Here is a 19,040-nt window from a genome sequence, read left to right as displayed (position 1 = left end):
AAGTTTGTCACTGGGGTGTTGGAGAGTAAATTGTAAATTATGTTGGTTGACTCTCCAACACACAGGCGTGCTGAAGTTAACGTGACAACCCTTACTAATTGGCTGTGTCGGGTGGTGGCGGGTTCAACGACACATTGATATTTACGTGATCCAACCCGTTTATAATGGACTGATCAAAGATTTCTCAGTTTTTTTTCCAGAGCAGCAACGCCTCAAGTCACTGGAACCCTCGATTCAGACCGCAACGCCAAGCCAATATGCAGCCTCACGGCTATTTGAAAATAAACAAAGGTCTCCGATTGGTAGAAAGAGGCCTCCACGGTGATTGGTCGGGAGGCAGACTTTTAAAGGGATTGGAGGAATAAGGTTTGAACGAGATCGATCGGAAAACAGAGAGTATCCGTGAGAGGGGAAGGACAGGGTTTGGCTAAGTGAAAAACAAGTACAAGAAGGTTCCAGAAAGGTGGCCCGAGGAATATATAAAACGGGGAGAGCACACGGAGTGGAGACAACCACGAAGCCTAGGGCCCTTTATTGTGGCTGTGTCTAAATAGAAAGCGTATCTGACTACATCGTCGTCAGAGTCGTTACGTGCGTGTCGGTGCCATCACCTCAAGTTGCTCCACCGCGTGGTGCGCTGCTGGCGCGTGGCAAGAGCAGCCCCCAGTGGCCGCTGTAGCTCACAGCAGCAGGCGCATCCCCAGTAGCCCACTCGACAGGCGCAACGCCACCACGCGGCGTGGTCTGTTCACGTGACCACCCTTGTTCATTGGCTGTGTCGGGTGGTGGCGGGTTTAACGACACGGGGCAGACCCAGGTGCCATGGGTCGACTGATTGAGATGACTGGCCCAATGCACCACCTGTGCCCCCTACTGCACACACACACACCTACACACACAACCCTACACACAACAACAACCACCATTCGCCACTAAGTGGCGGTGACGTCACCACGACGCTTGTGCCAGGCTATGTGCACCTTGAGGCCACGTGAAGTGTCGAACGCCCGCTGGCAGGAGGTCACGGGGCCACCACCGGTGACGATTATTTTAACCGGTCCTGGGCCTCCCCTAGGTCGACTCAGCCTCAAACGAGTATCTGCTGTGGTGTGTGAACATCGCCACTGGGGAGACAAAGGCGGTCGGGCGTGGTGAATCCAAGTCTCGGGCGAAGCCGGGTAGTACAGCTAGTCATATATATATTGGTGGGGGGGGGAACACACATCCTCCCCAATATTCAAATATGCTCAAAATGTCCCCCCAATATTTTGGTATAAAAAAACAATTGCTATGCTATGTAAATAAAAACAAAATTTGCTAAACCTTGGCAACAATATCTGGACTTGTCTTCATGTAAATCAATGCATAGATTTCTGTTTATATGATTGTGGTTATGGTTGTACTTTATTAATCCCTAAACTCTGCCATTACATACAATGAAACAATAAATGGTAGAAAAGTAAAAACAGAGCAATGTAATACATTACATTATTAGACGTTATTGTAAATAAAAAGAAGTCCATCCCATGTGTTAGTGAATTTTTTAATATTTTGGCAGGAAATTATTTTTCAAATTTGGTCCCCCCCAATGTTGACTCCATGGCTACGCCTTGATGCAAATCACCACGGACCCTTAGTTGAAAATGCAATTGTTGGGCGGGAATAAAGACTCATCAAATCACCGCGGACTCTTGGGCCTTGCCGCGTCGCACTACGCACGTGGAGCAGCGTGAGTGACTCCACACACCACCACACACCGCCTCGCTCCACACACCACCTCACTATACTGCCTCATTATACACACCGCCTCGCTATACTGCCTCGCTACACACACCACACACCGCCTCACTACAGACACCACCATCGTCTCACTACACACACCACCTCGCTATACACACACCGCCTCACCACACACCACCACCTCGCTCCACACACCGCCTCACCACACACACCACCTCGCTCCACACACACAGCCTCACCACACACACCGCCACCTCGCTCCACACACCGCCTCACCACACACACCACCACCGCCTCGCTCCAGACTGCCTCGCTCCACACTGCCTCCAGACCGCCTCGCTCCAGACTGCCTCGCTCCCCACACACCGCATTGCTCCAGACTGCCTCGCTCCACACACACCACCACCGCCTCGCTCCAGACTGCCTCGCTCCACACACACCACCACCGCCTCGCTCCAGACTGCCTCGCTCCACACACACTACCTCACTATACACACCACCACTGCCTCGCTCCACACACACCACCTCACTATACACACCACCACCGCCTCGCTCCAGACTGCCTCGCTCCACACACACCACCACCGCCTCGCTCCAGACTGCCTCGCTCCACACACACTACCTCACTATACACACCACCACTGCCTCGCTCCACACACACCACCTCACTATACACACCACCACCGCCTCGCTCCAGACTGCCTCGCTCCACACACACCACCTCACTATACACACCACCACCGCCTCGCTCCACACTGCCTCGCTCCACACACACCACACACCGCATTGCTCCAGACTGCCTCGCTCCACACACACCACCTCACCACACACACCACCTCACCACACACACCACCTCACTATACACACCACCACCGCCTCGCTCCAGACTGCCTCACTCCACACTGCCTCCAGACCGCCTCGCTCCAGACTGCATCTCCAATCTGACTCGATCTCTACTGCCTTGCTCGAGATTGCCTCACTAATCCACCTCATCCTAGACTCTAGATTTGAAGCTTTCATGACTGCAAGGATTCATATTCTTAGGTTTTTTCGGTAAAGTCACGTAGGTAAAACATCAAAATTAAAATTTTATTTTAATTAATTTTGATGTTTTACCTACGTGACTTTACCGAAAAAACCTAAGAATATCATCCTAGACTGTCTGGCTGCAGAATGTCTCACTCAAGACTCTCACTCCGCTCGAATTCCACTTTGCGTTTCGTACAACGGAGCACCTTTGTTTATTATGTATTTATTATACGTGCATTCGCTACTTTAGTTATTGTGTACATGAATTCACGTGTGTAGTATGTTCATATGCCCTCATACGGTACCACTGTGGATGTACACTATGAGATCTCTTTTACCAGTGGCAAACTATAGTAGTAGGTTTTTACCCTTTTAAACTGGTACAAAACTGACACCTTTATTCAAGACATCATGTTTGCAATAACCACAACACAAGTAGTCAAAAAAGCAAACAAAAAGAAGCAACTCTGATAATGATAATAATATGCACTATCCTTGAAGTTGATTGGTCCACACCCGAGACGGCTTTCTTTAGAGCCTAGTCCCCATTGGTGTTGGACCAGATGACACCAGAAGGCGTACAACTCAAACACAGTGCAATATCAGAGTATTGAGAGCTCGGGGTAAGCATTTACTCTATGAGATCTCTTTTTTAGCTCTCAATACTTGAATAAAGGTGTCAGTTTTGTACCAGTTTAAAAAGGGTAAAAACCTACTACTATATTTTGCCACTGGTAAAAGAGATCTCATAGTGTAAATGCTTACCCCGAGCTCTCAATACTCTGATATTGCACTGTGTTTGAGTTGTACGCCTTCTGGTGTCATCTGGTCCAACACCAATGAGGACTAGGCTCTAAAGAAAGTCGTCTCGGGTGTGGACCAATCAACTTCAAGGACAGTGCATATTATTATCATTATCAGAGTTGCTTCTTTTTGTTTGCTTTTTTGACTACTTGTGTTGTGGTTATTGCAAACATGATGCCTTGAATAAAGGTGTCAGTTTTGTACCAGTTTAAAAGGGTAAAAACCTACTACTACACTGTGGATGTGTTTAGGGGGAGCGGTGGAGTAGCGGTGAACACGCTGCGATACGAACCTGGCGACTCGAGATCGATTCCCGCTCACGGCCAACACCGATGACTTTATCTGAACCGTTCCTGGGCCTCCCCAAAGTAGACTCAAATGAGTACCTGGTACGGTGTGTAAACATCGTCACTGGGGAGACAAAGGCAGCCAGGCATGGTGTTGACCACCCACCCCCTTGTGTGCCGTACCGGCCTTAATAGGTGCTCGCTAACAGCACTTGCCCAACAGTCTGTTAAGGTTAAACAGGGGGGAGCTTGTCGGACTGTCAACATGCTGCACCCTTCATTGTATCCTATTGAGCTGCGTGTGTCATCAGATCCGGTGTATCGGGTAAAATCTGTATCTGCCTCAGATGGATCAATCTCCCTATTTTCATTATTTTAAAAGTGCTACGCTTTTCGATCCAGATATCGAAATGCTCATCGGTTGTTTGATAACCTGTCACTGAATGTCCATGTCCAACACCTCGTGTCTGCCAAGGTGTCCCCAAGGCGACAGACACGTGGCATCGCCGCGATCCCGCGTCACCCACACAGAGAGGAACGCTTTGAGAGCGGCCATGAGTGACACTGGAGGTAGAGACTCCGCATCCCCACCAAGCCACCCCCTCCCCGCTTGTCTGCACTCTCACAGGGACGTGGGGAAGTTTGTCACTTACCTGAGAATGTCTCGGGAGGAAGATGTAGGGGGGGCTCTCTTGTACATTGGTTTTGTTTTGTAATGCCTGGGACCATGTGTCCTGGATGGTTGGTGGCTGCGCGGGCCTGTAAGCCAGCACTGCGGAGGTGAGATTTGGTGGAGTTGTGAAGCTCTCTTATTCTTTGGGTCTTTCGGTAAAGTCACGTATCTGCGTGCCTTTACCGAAAGACCCAAAGAATATGAATTCCTGCAGTCACGAAAGCTTTAAGTCAAGATTTAAAAAGCTATTTTCACAGATGTCCAGTCGGGGCAGGTTAGAAAGTCACAACGAACCATACAAAAACACGATCACAGTGCAAAGTATAGGAAAGGTAAGAAAATCACAAAAATGTAAACTAAACTTTTTATTTTACCAGGTGAAGCCTGCTGAGCTATTACCTTCTTTTTCAGAGGTGACCTGGCCACAAATGATAGCTCATCGTAGTGGCTCATCATGTGGAAATTTATAGCAGCCAAAATAATTTAAACGCATGTTTCTAAATGTGCATCTGTTCCATCTCCAGTTTCCTCCCACATGTGTAAGTACTCATGAATTGGCTGAAAATATCTCAATATATACATTTTTCAGTCATTAATTTTCCCGCAATTCGCAAACCCGGTCAGAAAATTCTTCTGGGGTGCGTAAAAATCGGTTCTCTCCATGTCGGAGCAGTCGGAAGACGAGTGTTTACGAGCAGCTGAACACCAAGAAGCTTCACAGTCTGTTGCCGTATAGCAGCACCCAGCCTGATGACGATTGGTTGCTCTGTGTTCCGAAGGCAGCGAGATTGACTCCTCCTGCCCTAGAATTGGTCGGACGATTCCTCGATTCATTTCCGGAATCGTTTCTTGGCGGACGGTGGCATCAACAGATTACGACTCGTGGTGTCGCCACACATTCGAATTACAAAGCAGCTGCTGAATCTAAGTGCAACTTCTGATGGAGAGTCCTGCAGCTCACTCAAGGAGGGCAACAGCGACATCGTCAGACTGTTTTATGAGCACCGGTGCGTTGTTACGCTGCACTGGTGCACCGCCAATACGTCCACGTAGAGAACCCCAGAGGGCAATTGTTGGTTGCTCCGGCTCCTGGTTTGGCTGCCTTCTAGCTCGTGCATCCTCAGCAATTTTGAGATGCAATTTGCATCAACGATTACATAAAGCAAGACATGATAAAACATTCCATTAATTACTCAGACTTGCCAATCAATCTCCTGTGATCTCCGATGTTATGACTTGACGAGCTTTCTCTACCTTTGGGGATAAAAGTTGGAACAGATCTTGTATGTTTTTTATTCAGTTCATCGGTTTCTATGTTTTCGCATGTTTTAAAAACTTCTTGTTTTTATTATTACAGAACAAACCAAGATGGATTGTGAAGATTCAATTTCAGAGGTCTGTTCAGAAGGCCAAAAGAAATATGAGGAAAGTTTAGATGAAAATAACACATCTGGGACTCTGCTTATACAACCACAAGAGCTTATGAGTTCTGATGTACCAGTGCCACAATTAGACACACCGCAAATGGGCGTACAGGGTGAATTAAGAGACACGGGCGAATCCAGCAGTGCGATCGTTGTAACGTCAGAAGCAGACGTTTCGCCTCAAGAATCGGTCGATATGTCGGGAAGTGAACTTCCCAAGGCGCCCTTGTGTGGACAAGGGGAGTTACCGTTTCAGAAAGAAGTGGTGGCCACCGACTCGGAAGAGATGGATGTAAAATTAATCCCAGACCGTGCAGCTGAAGACAGGTGAGACTCTGTTCATGTCAAATGTTAAAGGATTCCTTACACAACCCATCGGGCCCCATGGCCTTCTGGGAGGACCCATGACTGAAGGGGAGTGTCCTCGCCTGTGGCATCTGGCAGTGCACCAGTGGTTCAAGCGAGCTTGCCACTGCTGGTGAGCCCACTGCATGTCAAGATCGGTCCATTGTGTCTGGTGCCGGATCAATGCTGCTGAAACGATGCATTCCCAGAAGGTCGTGGGGCCGATGGATTGTGTAAACGGTACACTTATGTTCTAAGTGGAGAGACTGATTTGTGGAATTGACTTGTCTCCTTATCTAGTTTCTTTATATGTTCCACAACAGCGTTAATGTGTTTTTGTCTTTTCATTTGTTTTGCTTATCCCTCTCCTCTCCGCGCCCCCAGTGAAAACAGACGCCGCTCCATGCAACTTATTCCTGCTCGCTCGTTCTCTCCTTCTCTTCCCTCCCCTCTCATCATCACCCTCTCATCCCTGACACCTTGGCCCAGTCATTCCCTCTCCTGCTGCCCAGCTCTCCTCCTCGGCCTCCCTGCTGCTCATCTCGAGCCGTGCCCTCCTCTTTGTCCGTCTTGGGGACTTCTGTCCCGACCTTCCATCCCGCTCATTTTTTCTCTTCTGATGCATTGGCTCTACTTCCCTTCCCGTGGTGTGCCACGGGTACAGAGCTTCGTGCAATTGAAACGAACGTTGCCGCTTACGCACGTGGTTCAGTGCACGTGGCTGCGAGCTTCAGAATTGATGATAATGTATGCACCTCTGCCTGCGTTGCTACACCCATGATTTTAGGCGCCTGTCTGCAGACACCTCTGATTAGCACGGTTGGCTACGTCCGGCGCGAAGGAAGTTCAACATATGTACATACATGCAGACTACCTGACGTTGAGCGTAGCTCACAGGGAAGAGTGCACCGTACATGTTCGCTTTATTCACAGCGCTGCGCTGGGCGGGAGTTTGAGCTGTGGCGTCTAATCTGCCTCCTGTTTGCGTCCCTTGGCAGCGATTCGTCTGACGAGTCAACCTCGTCCCTGTCCTCAGCATCGCCAACACCGGTCGCCGACGATTTCGAGTTTGGAGACGATTATTTTTCCTCCAAGTCGGTGCCGAAAGTGAAAGTGAAGGGCGAGCTGGACCTGGAGGTGGGGGACGGTTTCAGTGTTTGTTTTTATGCTCCGCTGCATCCCGAACGTGTCGTGCCGTGTCGTGCCGTGCCGTGCTGCTTGTTCGCAAGCAGCTCCCACTTGTGAGCCGCCTGCAAATCGCGCGCGGAGACCCGCGTCATGTGTTTTTGATATTTATCAACCCATTCACCGCTGTACTTGATCGAGTTCAGCGTCCGGTCTATATAGCCTTTAAAAATGTAGCTTAACTGTATTCGTGTGTGTACAATTGATTGAATGTTGTGCCCAGTATAGCGCTATGGTGGTATACTGAATCAGTTGAGAATATTGCACAGTGATGTTTGGTCTGTAAATTTTGCAGTCTCATGAAAATTATTATAATTGGTGCTTGCCATTAACGGCACTGTTCAGCGGTATTTAGGATGGTGAACGTCGGGCCCTCTTCACGAGGGAACTCGTGAAGAGGGCCCGTTCTTCTCGCGACCTCTTTATCAACAGCGTCTTCTCATCAGAAGAATTATAAAAAAACGAAATGGTCAGATTTAAGTGTGAAGAGCCGAAGCATTAAACCAGAGCAGGGGAATTGCCAGCCTCTGCGATAAAGCACTCAAGCAAATAACGACCTGCTTGGCTCACGCACTCTGAATTGCAAATAAGAGAATTCCAACATTGGCTTTCTACTGCAAATTAAATATTTCACAAAGTCATAATTGTTATGTATTTATCCAGGAAGCCACGTTGAAGTCCAAGGACTCGTTTTTTCAGGAAGGCCTTGCTGCCATTTGTTTTTTACGGTAACACTTTCCCATTCTGAGATGTCTGCAAGTTGTAGGGTTGGGCGAGTGTTGAATCTCGGAACGTGCGAGTGGCTCGGCGTTATTTCATTTAGAGGCATAGCGCCGCTGTTTTTAAAGACATTGTACTCACTGCAGAGAATTGTAGCGACACGGCCACACTCCACGATAGCTGGTGGCAAACTGTGCCACATGCCCTCCCGCATGTCCAGTTCCGTGTACGTCATCGTATGTGACGTACACGTACGATGACCTACACGTACACGTACGTGATCGGAACGGGAAAGGGTTAAGATGCTTCCAACCAATTGATGAGTTTATGCATGCGGAAGGAAACCGGAGCACCCGGAGAAAACCCACGCATGTGACGGGGCAGCTTTCTATCCTGTACAGATAGGACAAATGGAGATAAGTCCGCACTTTGCTGTTATCGCCTTCTTCTGGTGAGCCAGGGTACGGCAGCTTGATACCCAACGAGAAGGGAGTTTTGCAACGTTTGTATATATGTATGTTGAATTTTTATTCGCATCGTACGTAGCCAGCCGTTGTTGGAGGTTTGGGGTAAGGACAACAAACGATACACAAAGAGCAATTCTAAAGAAATAAGTTTTCAATATAAATGATTTATAAGTGCATACCTCCCGTGGCTTCCTAATATCGGAAGGAAGAACGTTCCAGACAGCCGCAGAAGCGCATATGAAAGCGAGCGATGCAGTCTTTGTTCGATGGTGAGCCACACGCCGTTGCTGCTAGGGGGATGACCGGAGTTAGCGTGATGATTTATGCTCCTTGACGAGATCAGCAAGGTATTGTGGATCATTTGTGGCAGGCACTTTGTTTGTGCAATGGTCCGCCAACGCTCGCTGCTGGCTCCACAGCGATGCCGGGTCACAGGCCACGTGCAGCATAGTCGGTGCCACCACCACCACCACCCAGGGTGTTTCTTGATTTTTTTTTACTCCGCTGATGGTTATTCTTCTACTGGCGGGCCCGAGGGAAGTGAGTTGACAATTGCTACTTATTATTATTATTATTATTCAGCGTCAAGTCGTTCATGTCTCAAAAAGTTTAATATACTAAAATTTTATCGGCAAGATATATATTTTTTTAATTGGTAAAAAAAACAACGTGAAAATGAAGGCATAGTGTTGGCCGTGACGTGCGAGCGAATGGGTTGTAGACATTTATTATAAATGCACTGTTAATTATTCAGTAATTAGCGTGAGATAATTGCTTCCTCAGTGTTTAATTATTTATTCCACAATATGGCTTGAGCTCACACACCATTGGATGTCGGTGTGTCTAGGGACGCTATCTCATTGATGTCGATCCTCTGGAAAATTCTACCCATTCATTTATTCATATCACCCCGCGCGGTCATGCCATTCCTCGCGAAATTACTGATGCAACTACAACGGCTTTAACTTCATCACAGTCACAAAGTCATCTGGTGATGCTGCTGCTTTGACAGGGGTGCACAAAGCACAACAAACAAAACTCAACACGTTCATCCATAACACTGTGGCCTTAAAAGGAAAAGTATATAATATGGCCCTTCCTCTTATCCTTTTTCATTGCACATTTTTGAATGTCCTATGAAGAGCGGCCATTGCCCCCGCACTTACGATAAGCACGGTTGGCTACATACAGTGTGGAAGAATTTCTAAATACAGACATAACTATTATGTTTTTTTTTTATTTTAAAGTCACTTATTGGTGAATGTGTTGAGTTTGACAGTTGGTCACCTTGAGGGTGGAAATGGGTTTTTCCCCCCCAATATTTGATTGGAGAAATCGATGGAGAAAAACTTTAACCGCCCCTGATGTGTGTTGACGACGTGGTCCTTGAAGCGACGCCAATTGGCAATGAACTTCAGGAAATTGTCAGAAGGAGAAAAAAAGCGGTCACGAATTCGGCACCCAACGTTGGACCCAAGATCAAATTGTCGGCGAAACAACGATAACTTTGCTCAGAAACTGGGGACGTCTTGTCAGAGGGACAAGTGGAAGAAGAAAAAAAAACTCCGGTGTGTTGAGCCTGGGGCAGCTACTGCAGGCCAGCCGCGGGTCACAGTCACAACATCATCATGATTAAAACAACGGGGAGCGGGTTGTCCTCATTCATGCAAAGCGATGTGCCGATGTGTCTGGAGAAGGAACTTAATCGGTGCTTCGTTACCTGCGGTGGGCCAGACGCGCATGGACACTGACACAAAGATGGGAAGCAAAAGATTCACGGTGTGCAGAGAAGCGTGGAGAGATGCATGCTTGGGATTATACTGGGAGATAGGATTACTGTGTTTACATGAATTTAAGTGGTAAGGATCGTGCGGTAGCGAGATGTTGACTACCTCACCTGTTATGCAGGAGGTCGTGGGTTCGATCCCGACCGTGACGCCTGCTGTATATTTGGAGTTTGCGTGTTCTCCCCGTGGCCGTGTGGATTTTTCTCTCATTTTTCCCACCACATTTAGAATCGACATCACGCGTTTCGAATATTTGCCTGCTATAAATGTCCACATGATGAGCCACTTCATTGAGCGACCATTTATGGCCAGTTCGCTTCTGAAGAATAACTATATAGCTTGGTGAGCCTGACCTGGTAAAGTGAAGGATAGTTTTTAGTTTAGTATCATTCGACGTCTAAGCTGTAATGTAATTCACGCATGGCTGTGAGTGAAGGTAACGCGTCCAGGGGAACCTGCACCATAGGGATGGAGCAATGGAATCAGCATGCAGGCTCGAGGTGGATTGTTTCATTGTAGGACTGAGAGATGAGTCCTCGGGGTGTGGGTGTTTGGGTCTCGAGGTGTTTGGTGATGTCCCGATGATGGTGATAATGACAACTGCATTGAGGGTAACCGAGTGCGTCTCCCTTGTGCGTGTTCACGCAAGTAATTCCCGGATGTGTTGGTGTGGATGACTGCGTCTGCGCTCGAGCGAGAGAGACGCGACGCGAGTGGTGACCGCCCGTCCGCTGTGTGCGCTCGCTGTCCTCAGGACCTGCCGCCTGTGCCCGAGGTCACCATCGAGATTCCCGAAGATGTCAAAATGGAGCCAATTGGGGTGGTCACCAGCCTCCTGGGCCAACTAGGTGAGTTCCCTGTCAATTACATATACGCTTTTGCTAATTACATTACTGATATATCACCGTTCAACAAAACACCCGAGCTGATTTTAAAATATTCAAAGTGTTAAGCAGAACTGATGAAATCCTACAGGCCACCGGTACATCGCTGATTGCATTGGCAACGTTTTCCCTTATTCAGTGGATTTGTTCTTTGCTGTGCTCTAGAAGAGTTTGGAACGATTTTAATTATCGAAACACTTTGTCATCAACCCGCTATTGGATGAAGGCATCCCAGCACCTTGTCGGTTGTCGTAGTCGTTTGACCATACTTCACCACGCTGGTCGGTGCAGGGAGGCGAAGCGGTTCATCGTTACCGCCGCACGTCGCGCCATTTGAGTCGTATTTGTTGCGTCAGTCGGTACGCTTAAACGTGGGATGCTGGCATCGTAATGTGTTCGTTGCGTGTCATGTCAGTGGCACTGCTCTGGTTGTGCAGTGGAAAAAGATGACCTGGTGTCTCCTTGGTGTCACCTTGGTGTCTCCATGGTTGCACCGGCTTGGCTCGGTTGCGCAGTGGGAACGAGATGCGGACACTCATCGACTTACGAACTTAATTTGTTCCCAAGATCCCATTCGTAATGCGAACCGGTCATAAGTGCGGCTATTCACAAGTTGAGGACTGCCTGTACTAGTTTCTCGATATAGGTGGTGCGCACACACACGCGTGTCGAGGTTTGTGGAGTTGACTCGTCGCAGCGCTGCGTGCTCGGCAGAGGACAGCGCAGCAAACGCCACCGTCGCACGCTCCATAAATGTTACCGACCCGCACTGGCCGGCCGTTAGTGATGTATGGACGAGTGACCTCTGCGAGTAACGGAGGCCCTCGTCCGGCAGTAGGATTTGACAGGGGGGCCGTGTCGCTTCTTGCGTGTTGTGTCACGGTGTGGGGGGGGGGGCGTCGTGCCTCGGAATGGAACTCTTGTCGGCACAGCGCGCTCTCGGTTCTCGTCGTGGCCGCTAGAACATGGGATGTCACGAGGGGCACCAACCTCGCAGAGCCTCTGAAGACCTCGTTTCTTGGGAGAGGCCACCGGGTGGGCTCAGAGGTCGGAGTGCTGAGCCCGCAACCTAGGTTTGAGTCCGGGCAGACGCCTGTGGTTAATCCAGGTGCGTCAAGTGCAGCGAGTTAATGGTCTCAGCTCGGTCACCAACAATCGCGCGCAAATAAAACGCATCGCGGCTGGCGGAGTGCGTAGAGTGCTGCCCCCTTTCTGCGTGGAACGGAGGTGGCTCGAAGGGGATCTCGGAGGCAGCTCTGACATCGGCTTCCGTGGGCCATAACCTAACACGAAGAAGGGTTGCACTGCTCGATGAGAGAATGGACTTGAATGTTTGAAGATGTCGTTGGGCGCCACGGTGGCGAGATGTTAACTATTTTGCCTGGTATACAGGTCATTGGTCCGATCCCGGCTCTGACGGTGCCTGTATATTTGGAGTTTGCATGTTCTGCCCGTGGTCGTGTGCATTTTTGTCTCCACATTTATAATCAACATGCCTTTAGGGTATTTGGCTGCTGTAAATTTCCACACGATAAGCCACTTCGTTGCGCTGTCGTTTGTGATAGCCAGGTCACGTCTGAAAAAGAGCTACATAGGTCAAGTAGGCCGTACCTGGTCAAATATCAGTAGTTTATAGTTGCATTTATAGCTTGATGATGTGACACCGATATCACAATCAGGATAGAACTGGGGGAATAAACTAAAAAAGCCTTTTATTTTTGGCATGTTCTTTCACCTCCATGAATCCATTGCGTTTTGTGAAATATTTGCTCTTCGTTTTCCAAAAAAATCGACCCTCTTCACTCCACGAAACCCGATTGATCCACCTGAACCCCCACTAACCCCCCCCCCCCGCCTCTCCCATGCACATTTCAGTGGTCGTGGAGTCCTTAAAAGACAAGTCTCCACTCAACGAAGACACGTTGCTCTTCTCGTCGGACAGAAAGTCCGTTGGGAAGGTAGGCACGCCGTTCCCGTCTTCATCGCGCGTCGCGACAGGACTGAGGTCCGCGATCATGTGTTCATCAGTGCCGCGAGCCGTGCGAAGTCGATAACAGACCTGCCTACTGTGCGACTGGGATGTACGCCGAACGACTCTGCCTTCACGACCACCGCTGTAGTAACATTTATTTGATTTTACTTCTAATGCCAACCTGCAAACAATGCTGGCCATACCGCCATGCAAAGGCATACAGCACTCTATTATTATTATCAATCCGCTTGGTTACCCAGGAAAGCCTGACTGAGTCTCAACGACTCTTTTTATCCGGAGGATCCTGCTTTGAAGCGCAACGTTGGTGAGATGTTAACTCCCTCGCCTATTATGCAGATGCAGGTGGTCGTTTTCGATCCCAACCCTTGATGCCTGTATATTTGGAGTTTTCTCCCCGTGGTCACGTGGAATTTTCTCCGGGTCCTCCGGTTTTTCACCTCCACATTTAGAATCATGCGTTTAGAGTACAGTGGTACCCCGGAGATTGAACTTAATTCGTTACAGAAAGCCATTTGAACACCGATTTGTTCGAACACCGAATACATTTTCCCCATAAGAATTAATGTAAATTACATTAATTGGTTCCAGACACAAGAAATCTCCCATTATAAAGAATTTTTACACGAAGTTTACAGTAATTACATGCATAAAATCATTTTAAAAAACACAATAAATATATGGAATAAATTAAGTAAATGAACATTGAACTTCACTTTACTTGTAGTAACGAGAGTTGATGGCTTGAGTGGAAGGTGGTGAGGAGGAGGAGGAGGTGGTGTTATTGTTTGTAAGGGGAGTCCCCTTCCATAATAACGTCGGGTAACTGCCCTTCTGGGGTTCTTTCTCTTTTGTGCCTCTTTTCTGCCACTGTGAGTCACTGGAGCTCTTTCTAACTAAAAACTTACCTAAAGAGGTTTGTTTCTGCCTCTCATACGGTAAAACCTTTGTCTGGGCAAGCGTCATGCATGCTGGCCATACGCGTCTCAGCCGTACAGGTTCTTTCAAGTCGCGATTGCCTGTTCGACCTCCGAATTTCGTTCGGTTTCCGGGGCAAACATTTTTCGGAAATATCGTTCGAACACCGATTTGTTCGAGTTCTGGTGCGTTCGATCTCTGAGGTTCTACTGTATTTGGCAGCTATACATATGCACGTGATAAGCCACTTTGTTGAGCTATCGTTTGTGGGTAGGTTGCTTCTGAAAAAGAGCGAAATAGCTCAGTGGGCCTTGCCTGGTAAAATAAAAAAAAAAATAGATAGTTTTTAGTAAGTTTCCTGTACCAGGGCGTGATGTTGCTGCCATGTAAATCCCAGTGAAGTGATTTCCAGGTAATTTTTCATCATTGGGGTTGTTGGATAACTCACACTCACACTGGGGGGTGAAAAAAAACGGGCGCAATAACAATAATTACGGAATAATTTATCCGCGGGCAAAAATTGGTTTTCCAAGTTGAGCCGCAGCCTCCTCTTGCGCAGCGCGGCCGCGGTGCGTGTGCCTGATGAGGCCCACCTGTTTGCATGTAGGCCACTGCCTGTGTGCATTCGGATATTCCGCCGTGCGCCTCCTTGTAACCAAAATCCCGCGATGCGCTTCGCTGTGGATGTAAGAGAGCGAGAGAGTGCTTTTACATCAGAGAACACTCTTCCCCCCCCCCGCCGGTGATGACGTACGACCGTGGGTTTTTGTTTTTGCAAACCGCTCGTCCATGTGCAAGCGCGCGTCTCTCGTGTGCAAGTGTGCGTCTCTCGTGTGTGAGTGTGAGTCTCTGGTGTGTGAGTGTGAGTCTCTGGTGTGTGAGTGAGTCTCCGTGTGTGAGTCTCTGGTGTGTGAGTGTGAGTCTCCGTGTGTGAGTGTGAGTCTCTCGTGTGCAAGCGTGCATCTCTCGTGTGTGAGTGTGAGTCTCTGGTGTGTGAGTGAGTCTCCGTGTGTGAGTCTCTGGTGTGTGAGTGTGAGTCTCCGTGTGTGAGTGTGAGTCTCTCGTGTGCAAGCGTGCATCTCTCGTGTGTGAGTGTGAGTCTCTGGTGTGTGAGTGAGTCTCTGTGTGTGAGTCTCTGGTGTGTGAGTGAGTCTCTGTGTGTGAGTCTCTGGTGTGTGAGTGTGAGTCTCCGTGTGTGAGTGAGTCTCCGTGTGTGAGTGTGAGTCTCTGGTGTGTGAGTGAGTCTCCGTGAGTGAGTCTCCGTGTGTGAGTCTCTGGTGTGTGAGTGTGAGTCTCCGTGTGTGAGTGTGAGTCTCTCGTGTGCAAGCATGCGTCTCTCGTGTGTGAGTGTGAGTCTCTGGTGTGTGAGTGTGAGTCTCTGGTGTGTGAGTGTGAGTCTCTGGTGTGTGAGTGTGAGTCTCTGGTGTGTGAGTGAGTCTCCGTGTGTGAGTCTCTGGTGTGTGAGTGTGAGTCTCTGGTGTGAGTGTGAGTCTCTCGTGTGTGAGTGTGAGTCTCTCGTGTGCAAGCGTGCGTCTCTCGTGTGTGAGTCTCTGGTGTGTGAGTCTCCGTGTGTGAGTGTGAGTCTCTGGTGTGTGAGTGAGTCTCCGTGTGTGAGTCTCTGGTGTGTGAGTGTGAGTCTCTGGTGTGTGAGTGAGTCTCCGTGTGTGAGTCTCTGGTGTGTGAGTGTGAGTCTCTGGTGTGTGAGTGAGTCTCCGTGTGTGAGTCTCTGGTGTGTGAGTGTGAGTCTCTGGTGTGAGTGTGAGTCTCTCATGTGCAAGCGTGCGTCTCTCGTGTGCCGCAGGTGTTTGAGACCTTTGGGCCCGTCACCCACCCGTTCTACTCCCTGCGCTTCAATTCGGCAGACGACGTCACCCAAAAGGGCATCGCGACTGGCACCACTCTCTACTGTACCCCGGAAATGACGGACTACACTCAGTATATCTTTACGGAAAAACTGAAACGGTAAGGAATTATTTCATAAATACAATTTTTTGTTTTAATGCAAATGCCGCACACAAATCATTTGCTCTCTATTGAGAGAAAAAAAACAATGACATTTTAAAAGTCAAGAATTTCTCTTGCAATGTGTTTTTTCCATCAGACTCAAAGGTTCAGATGCTTCTTGGAAGGATGACATCGAGCCGCCTCCCGAGGTATGTTTGTTTCTTTTCTGTCCACAAGTTCCTGATTAAAGGTTCTGGCTCTTAAAACAGTTTTGTAATGCTGCTGGTGCTGCTGCTGGTGCTGCTGTGTTGGCAACAGTGCACAAGTACAAACGTTGTGTCGCCATGAAAATAACATAGATTTATAATTAATGATGTTCATTATGGACTGAATAGCCATGATAATACGATCATCGATAACTCAACTTTTTTTTGGCTACTGTCCTCTGGTCTAACACCGTTTGAAACTAGGCTCGAAAGAAAGCCGTCTCTAGTGTGGACCGAACAGTTTCAAAGACAATGCAGATATTATCAGTGTGTTTTTTGTTTGCATTCTGACCACAAGTATTGTGGTTAATGTAGACATGATTCCTTGTAAAAGGTTTCCGTTTGGTGTTTTAACATCTTAACACCTGTTTTGTTGCCAGAAAAAAGGGGAAAAACCTATTCTCAGAAAATAGTTTAGTTTATAGTTTAGTTGGTTCAACCGAATCAATTTTAAATGTGGAAGCTGATTTTGACGGTTGAGCTCAACCCATCCAAAGGCAGCAGCCATCATCTGTGCGATGTCCATTTAAATGGGTTGTTGGGTGTGTCCTGCTCTGGTGCATACAACACGTCCAATGTATTGCAGGCTGTCGACTACAGCGACGATGAACAAGAGAAAGCCGCCAAAGGAAAAAACTCACAAAGAGCCAACACTCGACCAGGTGGGTGGTGATGACTCTTCTTCAGTGCACTGACGTGAATCTTGTGAGTCTCGATAATTACACAAAGCCTCTTGGCAGCAATATAAATAACATTTTGGTATACAGGAGGTCGTGGGTTCAATCCCGACCCTGATGCCCACTGTATATTTGGAGTTAGCGTGTTTTCCCCGTGGTCACGTGGATTTTTACTTTGGGTTCCCCACGGTTTTTACCTCCACATTTAGAATCAGCATCACGTGTTTAGAGTATTTGGCTACTCTACATTTCCAGAAGAAAAGCCCCTTCGTTAAGCCATCATTTGTGGCCAGGTCACTTCTGAAAAGTGCTATATAGCTCAGTGGGCCTTACCTGGCGAAATAATATATTTTTAAATTTAGTTTAGATTAACCGGCGCGCATAGCCACTGTAGTCTGGCTGGCAGCAAATTGTAATGCTAGTCACACTACGAGGCATGAACGTGTGTGAAATATTTGTTGTCTGTTTTATTTCTTCAGAAATGGCCGGAGCTCATCTTCCTCGAGCAGAGGGACAGCAGCACAACCCCCGGGGCAGAGGCAGGGCCAGAGGCAGGGGAAGGCCCAACTTTGAGTTCAGCCACATGCAGCCACGTGGGCCCTTTCATGACGGCAACGCTTTTGGACAACCCTGGGGACCCCGGCCTCCGATGTTCCACAATCGTTTCCGAGGGCCAAGCCACGGGGGCGGGCGAGGATTTCCTCCTCCAGCAGCACCACCGCCGCCACCACCGTATATGCACCCTGGCTTCCCTCCTCAGCCGCCGTATTGGCAAGGAGACTCCGCCAGCTTTGGGCATCCGGGCAATTACAACCCATACTTTGAATCGAGAGAAATGGGTAACTTCCACGCGAGGCCTCCGAATGTGAACGCACCGCGTTACCGGCCTCCGATAAGGCACGAGCAAATGCCCTTCAGACGCAGGAATCCAAACAGTCTTCAACCATTTTACTAGCCAGGTCTAAAGACCGTGGACATTTTCACCACTCGCCGGTTTATGCCACGGCAGTAAATACATTTTCTGAAATCTATACATATGTGTAAAAGGTGTATTATAGCTTTCAGCGGTTAATTACCGAGTTAAATTATGACACATGCGAGAATGCAGATTTTTTACCAAATTATTTTTGCCTCCCCTTGCGCCGTTTATCATACATGCTGAATTCGCCGAGGGAAATATGGTTGGTTGCAGCAGGTCCATGACAACACAACGTTTATCAATTCAACGATGACATTTCCTTGTGATTGCCTGGATGGGGGGTCAACATGGGTCAATCGCGGCCATTCAAAGGCGAATCTCTCCATGTGGCAGAATGTATGGTGGCATGGGTATGTGTTTTTTCGTGTAGAAAAGCTGGAGTTGTCTTTTCGTTGGTATATTATAATACGTGTTTATTTTTTTTACTTTGAAATGGGTCCTATGCTTTCCAGTGGACGTTCGGTTCTTGAAATAAAAATGAAAAGTACAATTTGGAATTTTTGAATGTGAAGCGGTGTATGCATTTGTACCTTTAAAGAATTTGCATTAAAGCAACATCCCGTGTGACATGTCTTTTGTCCAAACAACGGAGTTGGAGCATACCTGAGTTTTACTCTCTATACCCGTCCTTACATTGAGCCTGACCTTGTGGGTTTCGATTAGCCAGTCACGGTATTCAACCAAGCGTGCATATTTTACACGTTACGATATCCATTCAGTTGTAAATTAACATGTTTTGTTTTTACAATGCAGTACACATTTGGAGAGTCCAGTTTCATTATGGAAGGAATAACTTCTACCAGTGGCCTACTCACCAAAGTTCTGACCCTTGCCGTTTGCTGAACGGGACGGAGCCTCATGGGACAACGGCAGGTTAGCAGCGGTGCTAGAGATAACCTGGCCTTTCCACCACTGCTGCCA

The 19,040-nt window shown here is 48.2% G+C and overlaps 1 protein-coding gene across 1 annotated transcript; it reads left to right on the top strand.

Moving 5' to 3' along the window:
- Positions 1–1,695: 1,695 nt before the first annotated feature.
- NAF1 (nuclear assembly factor 1 ribonucleoprotein) lies at positions 1,696–18,673 on the top strand. Its single transcript, XM_078877809.1, has 10 exons — positions 1,696–1,729; positions 4,336–4,430; positions 5,891–6,284; positions 7,301–7,439; positions 11,216–11,309; positions 13,221–13,303; positions 16,055–16,215; positions 16,355–16,406; positions 17,050–17,125; positions 17,620–18,673. Exons 2-10 carry the CDS (start codon positions 4,415–4,417, stop codon positions 18,093–18,095), a joined length of 1,491 nt encoding a protein of 496 aa, XP_078733935.1. The 5' UTR covers positions 1,696–1,729; positions 4,336–4,414; the 3' UTR covers positions 18,096–18,673.
- The last annotated feature ends 367 nt before the right edge of the window (positions 18,674–19,040 follow it).

This window comes from Lampetra fluviatilis, chromosome 49 (genome assembly GCF_964198595.1).
Source record: "Lampetra fluviatilis chromosome 49, kcLamFluv1.1, whole genome shotgun sequence".
Taxonomy (NCBI): domain Eukaryota; kingdom Metazoa; phylum Chordata; class Hyperoartia; order Petromyzontiformes; family Petromyzontidae; genus Lampetra; species Lampetra fluviatilis.
The sequence above is the reverse complement of the archived record's forward strand: the minus strand, read 5'-3'. Positions and strand labels throughout refer to the sequence as shown.